Raw genomic sequence first — 17136 nt, 5'->3', positions numbered from 1 at the left:
AGATTAGAGATAGATAGATAGCTAGATTAAAGATAGATAGATAGATAGATTAAAGATAGATAGATAGATAGGTAAGTTAAAGTTAGGTAGGTAGATAGATAGAGGAACTGTTGAAGACAGTGGTATCTAATACACGGGAATATGGGTCTCTCTATGTATGTATTATACATGTGTGTGGATATATATAAGGAAGGAGGATCTGTAGGAGTCGTCTTTGTCATGTGTTGTATGTCCCTTCTTGACATTGGCACTAGAGGGGGGGTGTCTCTATAAACTTTCTGCTGAAAACGCCGGAGTGAAAAAGAGCGAAAGTGGGGATGGCTTAGACGAGACCTACGGATGTGTAGCTCATCTCTCACTTGTGTCGTTCTACTTCGCGTTGATCCAGCGTCTCAATACCTCACTCAGTAAACACATGATCTTCATTTCACCCATTTGCATTTGAATTTTGACAGAGCTCTTCGTTCATCTTTCTCATCTTTCCTTTCATACCTAAGATGGGTGGTGCTAGGCATCGGTGTAGGCGCAGAAACTACTCTTACAGAAAGTTGTTACTCCTTCTTTAAAAGATATAAGAGGGACGTATACAGATGTAGATATATATATATATATATATATATGAATCTGCTGTGACGGAGGATGCTTCCCAACTAGCTCACGTGTTTGACGCCTTAGACAACGAGAAGCAGACTGGGAGACAACCTCTCTCTGCATCTGTTTCTTTATCCAGCTCTCTGTCTGTTTTCGCCTCTGTATCTCTATCCGAGAACTGTCTATCTGTCTCTCTATCTCTTCGTCTCTTTCTGTGTATCTCTGCTTGTGTGTCTTTCCCTGGCTGGACTTCAGCTATGCAGGCACAGATTGCTTCGATTGTCGAAAACGATCATCCTCGCGCCAGGCATAGTTCCAGACCTTACTGAGGTGCTCGAAGGGAGAAGCCGTTCTGCCTCTTCTTTTTCTTCTTCCAGTCATTTGTTGTTCTTCCTATGAGAAGAAGCGATGGGTGGGGGTGTCATCACTATCCTCTCGTCTCTTCACACAGACGAAGAAACGGTGTCTCTCTAAGAATTTTGTCTCTCCCTCTCTCTCTCTGTCTCTCTGGCTGGTAAAGGGACTGCTTCTCCTTCCTTCTCCTATAGAACACGGGTGTGTCGTTCATTCTCTGTCTGTGGCGAATGTATCCGTCACCCAACGTCACCTCGGGAGTCTAGGCTTTTGAAAAGATGAATGGTGAATCTGTGACTCAGTAGAAGTCGGCTCGAGAAAGAGAGAGAGAGATAGGACGCTAGTATAGCAGCAGGAGTATGAGGGCGTGGGGCTTTTTTTCTGTTGTGTTCCCTTCTTTTGGAGTGTCTTGTCAGAGTGACGTTTCTTGTTCTCCTTCAGTTCTTCTCATTGGCTTTCATCGCGAGTAAAACGACCGTCATTTCAAGATAGACTTCTTCGAAAGAAAAAAAGGTTCTACATCGGTTTTTGTAGGAGAAGTCACAGAGAGAGAGAGAGAGAGAACGGATAGGTTGATAGATAGATAGATGAATGTCGAGTGTACAGAGGTCGATTGGGCAAGTTCGTCCAAGGCAACGGGCAGCCACACAGGCACCGCCAGGTTGGGCTTCCTTCCTTTCTCACTGTTAGTCTCCTCCAGTTCTGTAGATCGTCTACAGCAATCCTCTTTCTTTCTGTCTGTCTGTCTTCAGCTGGTTCTTGATATATATATATATATATAGTGTATAGATGAATAGAGAGAGATATAGATGATCATCACTGAGGAGAGGCGAGCCCCTCGGACAGACTCTTGACGTGACGACAAACAAAACGGGAAAGGAGGGGGGGGGTGAATAGGAGGTTCGAGAGAGCTTGGAAAAGGAAGGGAGAAGGAAGAAAGTTGTTCTTCTGTTGTCTCGTACTGATCGAGTCATGTGCTAGACGAAGAAACAGAGAAATAGACTTCTCTTTCTATAGTAAGGACTACTATACGTGTTTTTCTTAAGTCGGGGTAAGAACGTGGCTATGATGTATCTCTCTCTTCATTCACACGAGCCTCGCTCTCTCTCCTTCTTCACACATAGATTCAAACACTCTCTCTCTTCGCATGGAGAGACGATAAGAAGGAAGGATGGATCGATGGAGGGAAATTTCAATCAGTCATGATAGAAAAAGAACCGAAAAAGGCTTCATGTGAAAATAAAAGAAAAAAGCGGAAAGCCAAGCTGCCGGTTACTTTCCCGTCTTTTTCTTTTTGTCTATCATCATACATGAGTAGCTCAGTAGTCTACGTCTTCATCCTTGAAGGATCAAGAATGAGGGGTAGACAGCATACATCAAAAGAGGCAGAGAGACTGCGGGAGCCGAGTAAAAAGGTTTCTTTCTCTCGTGCAACTACTGCTAAACTGCCACCGAAGGTAAGGAGACAAAAAAGACTAAAAAGCAGTGTGTGATAGTTACTAGTCATGAAGAGAATCATACCAGACTTCACTAGGAGTCTAGACCTAGCTCTACTACAGAGAAAGGCTGAAGAATCGGAGCCATAGTCGTTCAGAGAGAAGGTAAGGTCATCGCCGTACAATTGTCGATCATCTTAACACCTTTCTGCTGCTCTGGCCCCTCTATCTTCATTGCTACTCCTCTTATCTTCTTCCTTATGAAAAAAGACAGAAGGAAGGAAGGACAGGTGGATACTCTTGGGAGTCCATGTGATGAATGAAACGAGGGACGGAGGCTCCGTTGGTGGGCAGATGCTCGACAAACGAACTGTCTTTGTTTCCCACCATCCGAGGGAAAGGGATGGATTGACTGATTGACTGCAATTTCTTGTTCGACTGATGCCTTCATTTACCTCCTCGTGTTTCTCTTCGTCTTTGGAGTGCATGCAAACAAAGAGTGAGGGTTGTTGCCAATGATCGATGATGTGTCGCTCCTTGAGACGTTAACGACACCTCGATTGAATCTAAGTGTCTCCCCATCGAGTCTTGTACATACACTTCCGCCGCTACTTTTTTCCTCTTCCTGCTTCTTTATCAGCTAACTCATCACTTTTAAAAAATGTGGCTTTGAAGAAGAAAGTCAAGTCTCCTCTTCCTTTCTTCATATAGATATTCGAGATCTCCCTTAGCATCATCTTCTTTAGCCGACTGTCTTTCTCAACTGGAGGGCTTGGAATGGCTGCGTAGGATAGACTCACGTACTTCTTCCCTCCTGTATCTCGCTACCAGGAAGGAGAGGGATAATTTATTAGGGAGGTGTAATGCAGGACGACAGAGCCGAGAGGTTCTTCTCGGATGAGACAGGCATTTGTCAACTTCTTTCTTTCGTGAGCTTGTCTTGTCAACATGGCTCTCGAGAGTTCCTGTTGGATAGATGGGTAGGCGTGTGTATCTTCCACAGACTACTACACATCGGAAGAACGTTTGAAAGTTGAACTTGAGAAACACGTCAGACGTGAATGAGCTATGTAGGATCTGAGCAAAGAAGCTGAAATGACGGTCAAGATGAAAAGAGAAAAAGAAGTTTCAGATTCGACCTTTTCTTTTGTATTCTATCATCCTAGGTATGATAAACCGAAAAAGACGCCTCGTGAAGGCACACAACGGAAGAGGCGAAGCTGGAAGGATCTCACCGACTGCATACACATTCGCGCTACATACTAAGTCATACAACAGCTCGCAGATACATGTGTGCACACATACAGACGAACTTGCAGCCTGAATGGATACGAAAAAACCGTTTGGAGGAGTGTATGTACAGGGGAGATAGAGTAAATGCACTTACATACATCATCCATCACAAGGTAAGGAGGCAGAACAGCCGAACAGAAAATGAAAACCGAGCAGCTCTCCGATCGTCTTCTTCCCAGCCTAGAGCAAATAAGTAGAAGACTCCTCTTATCACTACGAAATGAAGCTCAGCGACACGTTCCAGTACAAGAAGAATCAAGGGAGACGACAGAAGATAGATAACGACAGATACGAGTCTATCATCCCCTGGCAGGAACCTCTTCTCCCTCTTGGCTGTGGCAAAACACCCGTGTAAGCTCGACAGATAGCTTGCCGCAAAACAGCTTCGCTAAGTATTTGAAGTGGAGGTGGTGGTCTAGGATAAAGAAAACTTCCCAGCGAGGTGTGTGTTTGCTACACACCACGGGACATGTGCAAATCATCTCTCGCGTGTGCATGCACGCCATCACTACATAAAGGAGCCGTAGCCGGCGGATACCCAGTTGAACAAGCGAGAAAAAGAGAACAAAGAGAAAGAAAGGAGTGACGGGTCGGGAGAAGAAGCTGTCTTAGCAGTATGATGATCTACTACTACTACCGCCACCACTACCACTACTACTACGGGTGAGGCCTGTTTTCGGCAAGCCTGTCAGGAGGGGGTTGGCTAGATGATGTGATAGAGTCCGTTCGGTGCGACTTCCTAATACCCCCCTCATCATTTTCTTCGGCGTGTCAAGGAGTTGAGAACGAGATCTTTGCAGCTTCTCTCACGGCATTCATTCGCTTCCTCTTCTTCTTGCGATCACGTAGCACTTCAAGACAAAACTGAACTGAGCCGCGAGCTCTTCCTGTCTTGTCCGTCTTTTCCTCCTCGTACTGCTGTCGACTGTAGAGCTGGGGGAGAGACAGGAGGCCCTACTAAATAGGAAGCTGCAGGGTCAGGGGCAGGGCTTGCTATGTATCAGTTTCCTGAAATACAAGTCTCCAAGTACAAATTATCAGAGAAGCACTTCTGTCTGTGTCTTTCTTACTTCTGAAGGAAGAATGGATCTACGGCTGGCTAGCAAGTCTTATGTTAGCTTACGAAAGACCTTCACTTTACATAGGCGAACTTCGCAGAGAAGAAAGAGATGAACTTTGCTAAGAAACTGTCGTTTCTTATTCACATTGAAAATTCGAATAGACAGCAGAGATGTCAATCATCATCCCTCCTGTACGTGGCCCTCCCTAGTCTCCGCATGGGTGAGTGAGGGTACATTCTGTATCATAAGTATCTACACCTCTTCCCATACACAGCGTCACATATGTCGATATATATACATATAGATAGATAAATTTATATAGATTGACATGTATATAGGTATAGATTTACATATGCATATAGAGAGAGATGCGGATGAAAGATATACACATGTGTATTGCACCTGTTCGCATACATAGTCAGGTATATGTATATGTAGAGAGATGCAAACGGTTATATGTCTCTATCTATATCTATCTATATGCATATCTATCTTCTATATATGTATCTATGTATGTGCATGTGAGGTGTGTACAAGCATGGAGAGAACAAGAGCAGGTGACGATGGTTTTGTGCGAAGGTGTTTGACAAACTACCATAAAGGATGATCTTCCTTCTGCCTCACCTTTAGAAACACCTCTCTGATCCGGGGCCTTTGGTGGGGGTTGCTAGATCAACATTCTTCACTCCCATCTCCTTCTCTCCAGACGGCGTTTCTTCTTCGCATGCAGTTCCCCTCCTTGTTTTCTCCCCTAGCAGATTGGCATCTGCCTGATATAGATGGAGTGAATACCTCTCTCCCGGCGGCTTGTCGACTCGTTCTGGGGGTAGATATGTCCCTTCCTCTGTAGCAAGCATTGGGTTCATAAACCGCTGGATTAACTCGGCTGCCATATCCTCTTCAAGAAGTTCTTCTTTTCTTTCTCTAGGTAATCTCTCTCGCTCTTCTTCCTCTTCTGAGGTTTGAGAAGAACATCCAGAGCCTCCTTCTGTATGATAGCCTTGAAACAAGCTCTTCATCTTCTTCTTTCGTCTCCCAAGACTTTCCTCTACTTCTCCGTTCTTTTCCTTCCCCTTCGCTTCCGTGTCTGATATCTCTTTGTTCTTCTCATATAAGCCGACACCACGGACAGGATGGAGCGACTCCTCTTGTTGACTTCCTCCCTTTGACCTTGGGGTCAAGAAAAGACGTTTTCTCTCTCCACTCTGTTTCCTACGACCGCGAGCTTCTTTCCCATCCAGAGACATCTGCGGAGAGAACTTTGCTGGGAGGTAACTGAGAGAAGATGTTGAGAGATTCATGGATGGAGGAGAAGGATCCGCGTGAGAACTAGAACGCGAAGCTCGATGTAGAAAAAGAGACTTCCTTCTCTTTTCCTCCTCATATAGCATCACCGTCTCCTTGAGAAACCTGGCAACTGGATGAATGGCAGAGAAGGGGGAAGAAGGGATGGAAGAAGATCTGGACGATGGGGAGGAAGAAGAAGAGAGACGTAAGAACGAGGAAGATGAAGGAGTGAGAGAAGACCTTGTACGGTCGATAGAAGTTCTACCGGCAGGGATTGTACATGCCCCTTTGAGGGGACTGAAGGAAGTAGAAGACCTGGGGTCGTGAGAGCACCGTTTGAGATACCCTAGTAAGAACTGTAAGTCTTTCGAGAGACGAGGAGAAACTCTTTTAGATGTATTGCATAGAGTATCATTTAGAACGGAGCTCTCTGGAGAGAAACAAGAGAGGCGTGCGTGGTAGCCGTCCCTTCTATTATCGAGATGACAGGAAGACCAGGAGGAGAAGGCTCGTTCGTTGTTTGCCTCTGTTGTCCGAAGACGAAGTGGAAGAGAAAAGAAGAAGAAAGGTAAAAAAGATGATGACGAGACCGTAGATAACAGGGAGCGAACTGTGGAAAAGAGAAAGGAAGAGAAAGAACGATCATCCATTCATGCTGAGTATCGAGGATAGGGGGGGAAACAAGAAGGATGACAAGCATATAGTACACCTACACCTTATCGCGTCTCTCGCGCTTCTTTCGAGACATCCAGGAGAGGCAACTTCGGCATCTAAAAGAAAGCAAAGCAATGAGATATACAGATGTATTCATATATATACAGACAGGCAGACATATTCGTGCAAGCACATTTATACCTGGATACATATGCATACACATACCCACTTAGGCTTAAATGAGGTGAGTAAGAAGACGTGACTCTCTCGACTTTCAGAGTCTTGGCATATGACCTATTTCCTTCCTTACATACCTATAGTTCTCCAGTGCTTCTCACTCAGACGATGAGAGACACAGACAGCCTCAGCAGCTAAACGGAGAAGAACCTTCTCATACTCCTCTAAGAGAGCTTCTCCATCACGTAGGCTCTTGTCAACGATCTCCCGTTCCTCTTTTTCCCTCCTATCATCGAAGCTCCGCCGGCGGCGAATATAGGGCTCGTCCAATGAAGGCTTGGCCGTAGCGACAGTCTTAAGGCGAATCGAGTCTTGACCCCTCTGTAAGGTCGCCGCTTCATCGACCGTTATGCCTTCTGCTAGTTCTCTTCCTTCTTCTTGGTGATCTTGTTCACAAGTTCTGAGTGTCTTTTTCTCCGCGTTTCTCTTGGCTAAAGGCTCCCTGTCTTTCCTCTCTATTCGCAGTTGTTCTACAGAAAGATATACATGTCGATACATCGCAGTAAAAGACCGAGTGAGCGGGGCTATAGCTGTGAACGGCAATGGAGTTCGCCGGGGACTATGATGGAGAGAAGAGAAAGAGATCAAACCTTCTATCTTCGAAGTCGCCTTCTTCTCCTTTATCATCTTTCTCTTCGTCTCCACCCTCTCAGCTCCTGAGGTACTTTCCTGTGCTTTACTTGAAGTTTCTATTGCCGTGCCACACCGTTCATCCATAGTCATGACCGAAGACTGTATGTTGTGTTCTTCCCCTAGCTCCGTCTCCTGCTTCTCTGGTTCCTTACATAGCATTCCTTCTTGTTGGTCTTTAGATACTTGAAAGGTGCATGATGAACTTTCTCTATCACCCCGGTGGCCATTCACCCTCTTCATTCCTGGTAAAGGATGTAAAAGGCTCTCCGTCACCGCGACGAGTGCAAAGAGATGTCTCTTCACTGATGGAGAGAGATCTGAAAGAAGCCGAGAGTGACTCCCCCACGTCAAGGTTTTCGGTTGGTCTTCTCGTCTATTGTAAGATAGACAAGGTTCAAAGGGGGAAGCCATGGGAACTTTCCCCCAAGTCAAGGTTGAAGGTGTTGGAGAGAGAGACGCTTGTTGCGTACTGTAGGATGAGAGATGTTCTGTCCCTGTCTCGCTGAGCTTGTCTCCTCTAGTGTCAGTGAGGGGAGTAGAGTCTTCCCTGGTCTTCTCTTGATCTGGTCTTATAGATGCTGACAACATAGAGGTTCTGCAAAGGGACGAAGATGGAGAGATACCTGTAAGAGAAGGAGAGTCCATCTGTGGGAAAGAAGATTGAGAAAGAGATGTGAAGGAACCCTTCATAGTAGAAGAAGGGGAAAGAAGAAAGAGAACTTCGGTCGCATAGACAACTTGCACAAACTGCAGTAAAGAAAGTTTCCACAGTCTATGACTCGGAAGGAGAAGCTCTAAAACTTCTTCAGCACATTGATGTATTATACTCTTCAACAGCACCCCCATCCCTCTATCATCTTTTGATCTCCCTCTCGCCATTTCTTCTTCTCTCATCCTTGTCTGATATGCCTTCTTCATTTCTACCCTTATTCTTCTTCCTCCACTATCTTTCTTCTTCTCTCCTCTTTCGTCTATGACGGTTTTCCTTCTGCCATCATCCGTTCCTCTTGTCATCATGTCCTCTCTCTCTTCACCTCGATTCTCTTCTTCTTTGTCGAAGACAATCTCGTCTATCACTCCTTCTCCTACCTCAGGTGTCTTTCTTTCCCGATCTTCTTGAGCTATCCACCCATCCTTCTCTGAAGATCTGCTTCCGGCAAAGTCTTTCCTCTCCATGTACCCCTGGTAGAACTTCTTGTGACTCTGCTGCAGAACAGCGAGAGCTCGAAGAATACTTGCTCCCAGAGACACATCTCTTGGAGTCACAAGCCTTAAGGTCGACCTCAACTGTCGTTGACCTCTTGGAGATTGAAGTCCACGTAATTCATCCCTATCTTCTGTCTCTTCTAATCTTTCAAGATTCCCTCTCGCCATTCCCTCCGGCGATCCTCTCATGACGGCTGTTGCTCTCTCTTTATTTCCTCTATCATCCTCCATCAAGCTCGCAGCTACTCTATGGAAAACGCCTCCGTCTTCGCCAGACTTGTTGTATTTACGGTGAAGTTGAGAAGTTAAAACATCTAAGAGACACATAAGAAACGCATCTAAGCGGCCCCATGGTAATATTGCCTGAGCTAGGACAGCTCCATAGACTCTGTCTCCTTCTTCATTGAATCCATCCAGGGGACGTGTACGAGAAACTTCTGCAGTTGTATCTACGTTAGGAACGAGTGAGCCTTTAAGAGACAAAGAAGAAGAAGAGCTCTCCTTCTCTTTCTTGGATGCAGATATATCTCTTCTACCCAAGTCGACTGTTCTACGGGGACTTTCGATAGAATGTTTTCTATGCTTCTCCTTCTTCTCTTGAGCTACTACTAGAGATGAGAGAGGGGGGAGAATCAGTTGGTCTTGGTGTTTCTCCAAGAAACTGACGACTCCCTCATATTGATAGGCACAGACTTTCAACACCTGCAGAAGCTTTAAGGTCGCCAGGGACGCCATATGAGATTTCCACCGCTCGGGCGGAAGACAAAGAAGACGTTGAAGTTCTTGAACAATATTCATAGGACCTACATAGGAGGGTAGGATGTGCTCATTCATCCCCTCCCCCAGTTTCATTTCTATATCATCAGCACTCCTTACACAGGTCTTCTTCTCTAGTATATCTGGTATAGAATTCTGTCTTTCTTCTTCATCTCTATCCCGTATCTCTTGATCTCTTATAAAGTGATTCATGGCAAGGCTCTCCTCCCTCTCCGCCGTCATTCGTTGAGAGACTGACGCCCCTCTCCTTTGTCGGTGTTCTCTCTCTTGTTGGACGTCCTCTTCGTCTTCTTCTTCACTTGGCTTGAGGGGGGATGCTGCTCCGTAATCTTTCTGCGACGAAGAAGAGAACGAAGAAGAACAAGAAGAAGAAGTCTTTTGTGGATCCATGTCGTGCGGGGAGTAAGAGATAGGTTGCTTGCCTTGTTTCTCGTCTCTAGACAGCTTATCTAGCACCAAGCGGTCGTTCACAAGGAGATTTCGTTTTCTGTTCTTTTTCATCTCCCCCCTCTTTTGTAGGTGAAGGAAAAGATCACACAATGGGACCGGCGACAACGATACTTGCTCGGATTGAGGGAAGAGCTTATCATCTTCCAGTTGAAGAAGAGACGGGAGGAGATGAGAATCTTGTTCTCTCTTGTTTTTCTCTTCATGAGAAGATGAATGTAAAGCATTTCTCCGTATCTCTTTCCTACTTTCTTCATTTTCCAGCAAAACGAAGGAATCCTGTAGAGAAGAGGTAAGCTGTTGAGCTGATAGCGGCCTCACATCCGTCATGTCTTGAACTTGTGAAGGAGATTCAGAGAGAAGAACTTCTTCTCTCCGTCCTTTTGCCTCTGCCTCCGTGTAGACCAATCGATTTCGTATCATGTGATATCTCTCCTGTCTCTCGTGTTCATATCTTTTTATGAGGAGTTTCGAAAGTCCGGAGAGAAGATCTAGAGGTGCTTGAAGTCTCTTCTTGTATCTACGACAACGTACATAGAGGAAAGCCGTAGCTCTCATAGTCGAGCGAGCTTGATCTCGTTCGATAGTCTGCTTCTTCATATCGTTGCCAACAAAGAGGGACAGGAGACATCTGATTGAAGGAGATGAAAGGGGGGAACATGAATATGACTGAAGATGATATTCCATGTTAGCTGGAGCCTGAAGGTTCAGACGACGAGACGAAGGATGATGAGATGCTGCCAGATTGAGAAGTATCAGATTAGATGACGGCAAGAGATCAGAAGAGAACCGTTCCTTCGTATGGATAAGAGACACCGTGTTCATATGTGGCTTTTCATGTTGTTCTCCTTCAGAACAACGCGAGATCTCCTCTTTGTTTTCTTCTTCATGCCTGTTCTTCTTCATCTTTGGTCGGAAATCTCGTCTTTTTCTCCCCACATGATGGGAGGTGGTTATGAAATTTCCGTCACTCCTTTTTTCTTTGTCTTCTCCTAGTGGAGTTTCTGGTACGACGACCATCGCACTTTTCAAGCCCCGTACAATCTCCTCTCTCTGTCCCATCAAATCTGCTTGGGGTCCTTGCCTAACGACTTGTTGTCTTCTACTCTCAGGTAAGAGGGTGGTGTTCCTCCGTCCGTCTTGTATTTTGACAGGCATTTCTTTGGAACTCTCTCCGCTTTCTTCGTGATTTTCAGACTGCTCCAGATCGACAACCTCCCGCTCGGATGGAAAGTTGCTTCGATCTGTAGAGACATGGGGTTGATAAAAGGGAACGGTCACATTCCGTGGGTCCGTCGTGGTGTGATGAGCAGAGTCCACCAACTTCGATAGAAGTTTCTCAAGATTCTTCATTTTTGTCGTTGTCTCTTCATTAGCTACATTTGCTGAGGAAGATGCTATCGGGTGATGAGAAAACTTTGTTTGAAGCTTCTTCGCGATGTCGATACACCTCTGATTGAGGTGTACAGACAGCGTGTCCATACGGGAGGGCAGAACTTCGAAGAGAAGAAATTCTATCATGGCTCTCAGTTTGTCCTCCTTACTAGGTCCCCAAGTTGTCATGAGATTTCCATCGTTCTCTTGTTTGTCACGCGGGCTGCTCTTCTCGTCTGAGGACCTGTCTCCCTCGGTATCTCCCATGCCGTCACGAAAGCAGTAGCTGTTTGGTGTTCCTTTGGCTGAAGACAGGAGAGGGCTCTGAGGAGTGACAAGGCGGTTCGGTAGAATAGACGCGTTTTCAGAGTTGACAAAGGCATCTCGCTTCTTATCAGATGACAAGCTTGAAGACGGTGAGAAAGAAAATGACTTAGGAGACACCAGAGAAGAAGACAAAGAAGAAGAGAGTTTTGACTTGGAACCGCCTTCGCCACAGATGGCCTGAGGTTTGATCTCGTTATGAACAACCGCTAGGAAAGAAGGTGTGTAAGGCGTATGTACAAGTCTCTCCTCTAGTCTTTCTAATAAACCAACTAAGTCTTCTGTTCTTAGCTTGTCTGGCTGTTGGGCAAGCTGTACATGCAGAGCTTGGTATACATTTGATAGGAGTGTATCTAGAGACTTTGTTTCCTTGACATCTTCTCGCAAAACTGTCGTAAGAGAATCGAGACTTATAGACGAAAGTATAGGAGGGGAAGTACACACGAGAATCATTCGAGCTAACGACGAAGGATGAACAAGACAGAAAGGAAAGAAGGTAGGAGGGGAAAGAGGGGATGGAGAATTTCCTAACTCATCATTGTTAACTTGACAAGCGTGGGTGCCTCCTGTAGAAGACAATGATGAAGAGGAGCCCAGGGAGCTATCAAAGAGACGTGAGCAGTTAAGAAGAGACGTACGATCATTGATGAGATGGCATGAGGAAGATGGTTGTCCCGTCTCGGGGCCCCCCGTAACGGAGACAGGGGTTTGAAGAAGTCGAAGTAGAATGCGAAGAAAAGTTATCGAGAGTTTCACGAAGTTTGAGTCCGATAGAGGAGTTTCAGAAAAGACAGGGTCATTCACTTCATCTCTTCTCAAGGTGCAAAGAGACTGTTGCATGCAAGTTAATGAGGGAGCAATGGCGGCTTCACCACCTTTAGGAGAAGTGTCAGATTGTTGATATCCAGCAGGTATGTGCTCTACTTCTGCTGTTGGTGCGAGCGAAAAAGGTGTATGGAGACGAGAAGGAGAAGAAGAGGATTGACATAGGAGTGCAGAGAGAGACGAGAAATGAACAAGCAAACGCTCTACAGTTTTCATATCACGTCTCCACTCCTGTCTCCATTGCTGATTGGCACGTAGCTGTTGCTGATGAAAGAGATACCCTGAGGATGACTCGGGGGGAGAATGAGGGAGAATAGAGGCAAACTGGCGAGATAACGTCGATAGACTCACAGGATCGATATGGTGTCCATCACTGAAGGATAGAGGAATCGACGTAGAAGAAGAAGAAGAAGCTGGTAATGATAACGAGGTAACACAAATTTGCTGATTTTGCATATGTTTATCTTCTTCGCTATCATTATAAGCGTCTATAGAGGCTCTCCTTGTAGCATCACTCTCTTTCTCATACATGGACGACGACAGGATCGATCTGGAGTTCTCTTCAGGGGACATTGTATCAGACAGTTTCTCTGAAGCCCTTCCCTGAGTTACATCTCTGCCTTTGTCAGGAATGGAGCACTCATCTGTACGGATGCTATGACAGGTGTTAAGCCACCCCCCCGATACACGTGAAACTTCCTGCAATGTCGAGCTAAGATAGCTCTGGTGTTTCGAACGTTCACGATTGAGCTCGTAAAGTCGTCGCCGTGTGATAGTAAAGACACCTGTCAATACAGCAGAAGACAGTAGAGTATCAAGAAGCCACACATGACCGGAAAGATGGGGGGACAGCCCCGAGCTGTTAGGCCATAGAGAGGAAGGTAGGCGACAAGATGAAGATGTCGGAGAGAAAGAAGAGAATAAGGAGTTAGTTTCTCCTTCAGGAGAAGACGAAGAAGAGCTCGTCCTTTGCTTCAGCAGAGAGGGTATCAGGACGTCCTGGTTTACTACTTGTTGTGAAGCGAAAGCAGTATTTCTGGGAAAAGATGAAATTTTGTCTGCGCTTGAGACGTCCCTTGGATGGTTTGGATCGTACATATCCCTCGACAAGTGGCCTGGTGTACATACACCCAAGGTGGAAAGTGTATGTCGAACTGTACGGAGACGGGCTTGAGTGCAACAAGCTGCTAGGAAGAGCTGAACATCAACAAGCGTGAACTTCTTTGTAGCCTCAAGAAGAACTTCTTCAAGCTGTTTTGTAAAGAAAGGAGGGACACGATGAGAAAGAAATGAATTCAACAGTCCTTTCCGACCTAAGGGAGCTTCTTCACAATGATTCCTAGACCCCCTGAGCTTCATCTTCTGTTCTTCGAGTTCGCGTTTCAATCTGAGAAGCCTTCGTTCACCTGGGCGAAGAGCATGAGGCCTATTTGGAGGTGGTACGGCAGCGATAGACCTCAGTCTTCTTTTGTGACTTAGGCGAAGGAGCTGAAGAAGTCCTTCGGCGTGGAGTTGCTGAGATTTACAAATGAAAGCAAATAGAAGTGGAAAGGAAGACCTTTCAAGTAACGACTGAAGTAGCTTCCCCTTATGAGGTCCGCGTTTGGGAGAGAATGAGAATTCTTCTATGTTATCAGGACTCTCCGTGTCGTCTCCAATTGCGGAGAGGGGGGAATGTAAGAAAGTAGAGGAGCAGTCATTGTTAGAGGAGGTGGTGGATGAAAATGAAGAAAGAGACTTCATCCGATTAGAGGTAGAGTGTAATAAGGAAGAGTGTAGAGATGGCGATAAGTTTCCTGTCTCATGTAGTGGTATAAGAAGTTGACGAAGAGACCTCTTGAAGATCTGTGCAACTTCTCGGACAAGAGCATCTTCTTCTCCTTTCTCCTCTACCTGTTTCTTCTTTTGAACCTCCCCGGTTTCCTTCTTTCTCCTCAGACAATGAGAACCCTGCGACCCCACCGACCTATCATCATCATGCCGTGTGTCGCCCCCTGTCAAACTCTCCGTAAGAGGTATACATGGATGTATCTTCTCGACGAAGTCCTTTTCTCCTACTGCTGCTGTCAATTCTCCTCTTCTCTCCCCTGACTTCGATGGATGTTGTGATATTTCTGAGGTAGACCACACGTCATGATTCTGATCTTCTCTTCCTGTCTTACTACCTGCCTTAACCTTCTCTCTTTCTTTGATATCGCACCAGTCCGAGTCTAACAGTCCCCTTTCTTGTGAAGCAGAAGAAATTTCTTCTAAGAATCGCTTCCCCCCCCTATTTTGTCCTGTACAGCAGTCGGTAGTAGAAGGGGTGCTCTCATCGCCTCTCTTCTGAAGACGCGCATGATGTGTACACGGAGCCACTACTGCCTGCGTTTCATCGGTTACACAAGCCTCTCTGGTTGAGGGATTCAACCTGTCTGAGGAGGGACTCCTCACAATAGGTGATCGGGTTCGAGCCCTGGCCGTTGCGGACGAATCCTCCATCGAGGTTTTCGCCGAGTGCTGTGCAGACGTTTCATATTCGGAATGTCTTGACGAATGAGAAGGACTGCCAGCTGAATGTGTAGGTTCAGAAACCTCGCGTTGTTTCCGATTTTCTTTTCCTCTCCCATCGTGTTTCACAGCGTCTGTACAACGTGCCTTGGCTCCGATATTCGAGGAACTAGTGTCACCTCCAATCACTCGTCTCTCTGAAAGATGTCGGAACTCTCCGATCTCCGCTGTTTCTTCCACCCGTCGTCGTCGTCCTTGAGATGTCTGTGCTCTCTTGCTATACTGCAGATTCTCTAGGAGGAATCGCCGAGTTGCCTCCGCTCCCCTCCTGCTTTCTAGATCTACGTGTATGACTCGTGATTTTTTGGAGGAACTCCCCAGATGGTCATCACATGATGAGCGTCTACTGTATCTCCGAGATATCTCAGAGGTAGAATGAAATGCGACTTTACCATTCAAGATGGCGCAGAGGCTCCATTGATCCGGGGGTCTAACACCTAGGATCGCACCTTGTGGAAGAAAACGAGATCGATGACTGGCTGAACAGAGACTTGAAGTAGATGACAGAAAAAAGTGTCTGTTCCTTCCACCAGGGAAAAACTCTTCTTCTCTGGCTGTAAACAACTGGTTCAGATATTCACGACGATGACATTTCTCTATCTTTGTCTGTATTCCGGAAAGAGCAGCTGATTTGCTCCTACTCCTGCAGGTGCTGGTAGAATCTCTACTGGACTGACCATGAAACTGCAGGCGATTGGGATGACGCCGTGAGTGATGAGCATCTGCAAGTCTTCCCCGAAGAGTTTGCCTTCTCTTTGTAAGAAGAGCAAAAGGTGTTTGTGTGGCTATATCCTGAATGAGATAGTGACGAAAGAAAGAACGTACTACACCAGGGTCAGAAGGTTCCTCCCCGGACTTGCACGGCCTCCCAAGCCGATAGAGTTCAAGACGGTCCAGCTGGGCTTCACTCCATTCAACTTTTGTTGAGGAGGAGGAGCCGAGGAAGGAGTAAGAAGGGCTCTGTCTTTTTGTCGTGAATGCCGTGGACGAAATTCCCTGAGGAGCTCTCCTGTATCGAAGTGTTTCCAAGGCACCAGCCTCTGTTGAAGGTGTGCTTAGACGCTGCTGAAGAATGCTTGGAAGCATGATGACGCCGTTGGTCGATCTTCTGTTTGGGCTGGACCCGTACGTCTAGATCTGAAGGAAGTTGGAGCGCGTTGGTGTCTCCCCCCTTCCTGGGAAGAAGTGCTCACGAGATGCCGGCGACTGCATGTACACCCCAAAAGGCTCTGCGTCATCGTTCTTGCCGCGGCAGAGAGACGGGAGAAACGCGGGTTTTTGAGCGGCACTTCAATGTGAAGTTGTGAAAAAAGAACGGAGGCGCCTCCTCCCGGGCCGAAGTCTCGCCAATGGCAGGAACATCGATGTGGATTCTCATGCGGATGGATGCCAAAAAACACAAAAGAAAGAAGCGAGCTCCTTCAGCAGTTGCGATGCCGTGAAGAGAGATGTGTGCTCAAGAGGGAAAGTAACGCCCAGATGGATGCCCGAAGGATGAAGGGACTATTTGGAGGCCTGTTGGATGACAGACAAGGCGTCTCCGGAGACAGGTGACCAGCCACCGAGTGACACTGGGCATCACGAGCAAAGATGGCATTCTAAAAGCGCATCTTACGTATCTGAAGCGTCACTGTAGAGGTCTGCACGCGACACATCATTTCCGACTGTCACTTGTAGGAAAGAAGCTAACAAATGAAACGGCAGATCAAAAGAAAGCACAAGGTGAAACACCCCAGCCGGAAGCGACTTCCGCTTGGCTAAGCTCATGTTCATAAGGCTAGAAGGCGTCGAGCGCTAGAGAAGATAAAGAATGACACATGATCGAGTCAAATGCATGTGACCGGCGGCAATACTGTATCTGCGCGTCGTCCCCTGAAGAATGCCGTAACGGCGCGAGTCAACACACCATTAATAAAACTGGCTTGAGGTTAAGAGGAGAAGAACGCTTGCGATAGAGCATCGCGGGCAGTAATGCAACAGGGTAAGACATGCATACTTCAGGGTGGGAGAACATGCAAGCGACTAGGACGAAAAGAAGAAAGCGGGGATCGAATCGGATCGAGACCTACTTGAAAGCGAACTGCCAC

At 46.5% G+C, this 17136-nt stretch overlaps 5 protein-coding genes across 5 annotated transcripts; 2 read left to right on the top strand and 3 right to left on the bottom strand.

The window, feature by feature from the left end:
• Window positions 1-842: 842 nt before the first annotated feature.
• CSUI_005083 (uncharacterized protein) lies at window positions 843-1518 on the top strand (the record flags this gene model as incomplete). The annotated part of the gene is made up of 1 exon (XM_068065262.1): window positions 843-1518. A coding segment is annotated over one exon (147 nt), but the record flags the coding sequence as incomplete, so codon positions are not given.
• A 263-nt stretch (window positions 1519-1781) lies between these two features.
• CSUI_005082 (uncharacterized protein) lies at window positions 1782-3033 on the top strand. Its single transcript, XM_068065261.1, has one exon. The coding sequence runs from the start codon at window positions 2148-2150 to the stop codon at window positions 2436-2438; it is 291 nt and encodes a 96-aa protein (XP_067922764.1). The 5' UTR covers window positions 1782-2147; the 3' UTR covers window positions 2439-3033.
• Window positions 3034-3433: 400 nt separating this feature from the next.
• Window positions 3434-12376, bottom strand: CSUI_005081 (uncharacterized protein). The gene is made up of 3 exons (XM_068065260.1): window positions 6991-12376; window positions 5360-6632; window positions 3434-4682 (listed from the first exon to the last, which is right to left on the bottom strand). The coding sequence occupies exons 1-2, from the start codon at window positions 12125-12127 to the stop codon at window positions 5362-5364; spliced, it is 6408 nt and encodes a 2135-aa protein (XP_067922763.1). The 5' UTR covers window positions 12128-12376; the 3' UTR covers window positions 3434-4682; window positions 5360-5361.
• Window positions 12377-12477: 101 nt separating this feature from the next.
• On the bottom strand, window positions 12478-15465 carry CSUI_005080 (uncharacterized protein; the record flags this gene model as incomplete). Its single annotated transcript, XM_068065259.1, has 1 exon — window positions 12478-15465. A coding segment is annotated over one exon (2985 nt), but the record flags the coding sequence as incomplete, so codon positions are not given.
• Window positions 15466-15722: 257 nt separating this feature from the next.
• CSUI_005079 (uncharacterized protein) lies at window positions 15723-16914 on the bottom strand (the record flags this gene model as incomplete). The annotated part of the gene is made up of 1 exon (XM_068065258.1): window positions 15723-16914. A coding segment is annotated over exon 1 (411 nt), but the record flags the coding sequence as incomplete, so codon positions are not given.
• Between the last annotated feature and the right edge of the window lie 222 nt (window positions 16915-17136).

The sequence above is a fragment of the Cystoisospora suis genome, assembly GCF_002600585.1.
Source record: "Cystoisospora suis strain Wien I chromosome Unknown contig_2436, whole genome shotgun sequence".
In the NCBI taxonomy this organism is placed as follows: domain Eukaryota; phylum Apicomplexa; class Conoidasida; order Eucoccidiorida; family Sarcocystidae; genus Cystoisospora; species Cystoisospora suis.
The sequence above is the reverse complement of the archived record's forward strand: the minus strand, read 5'-3'. Positions and strand labels throughout refer to the sequence as shown.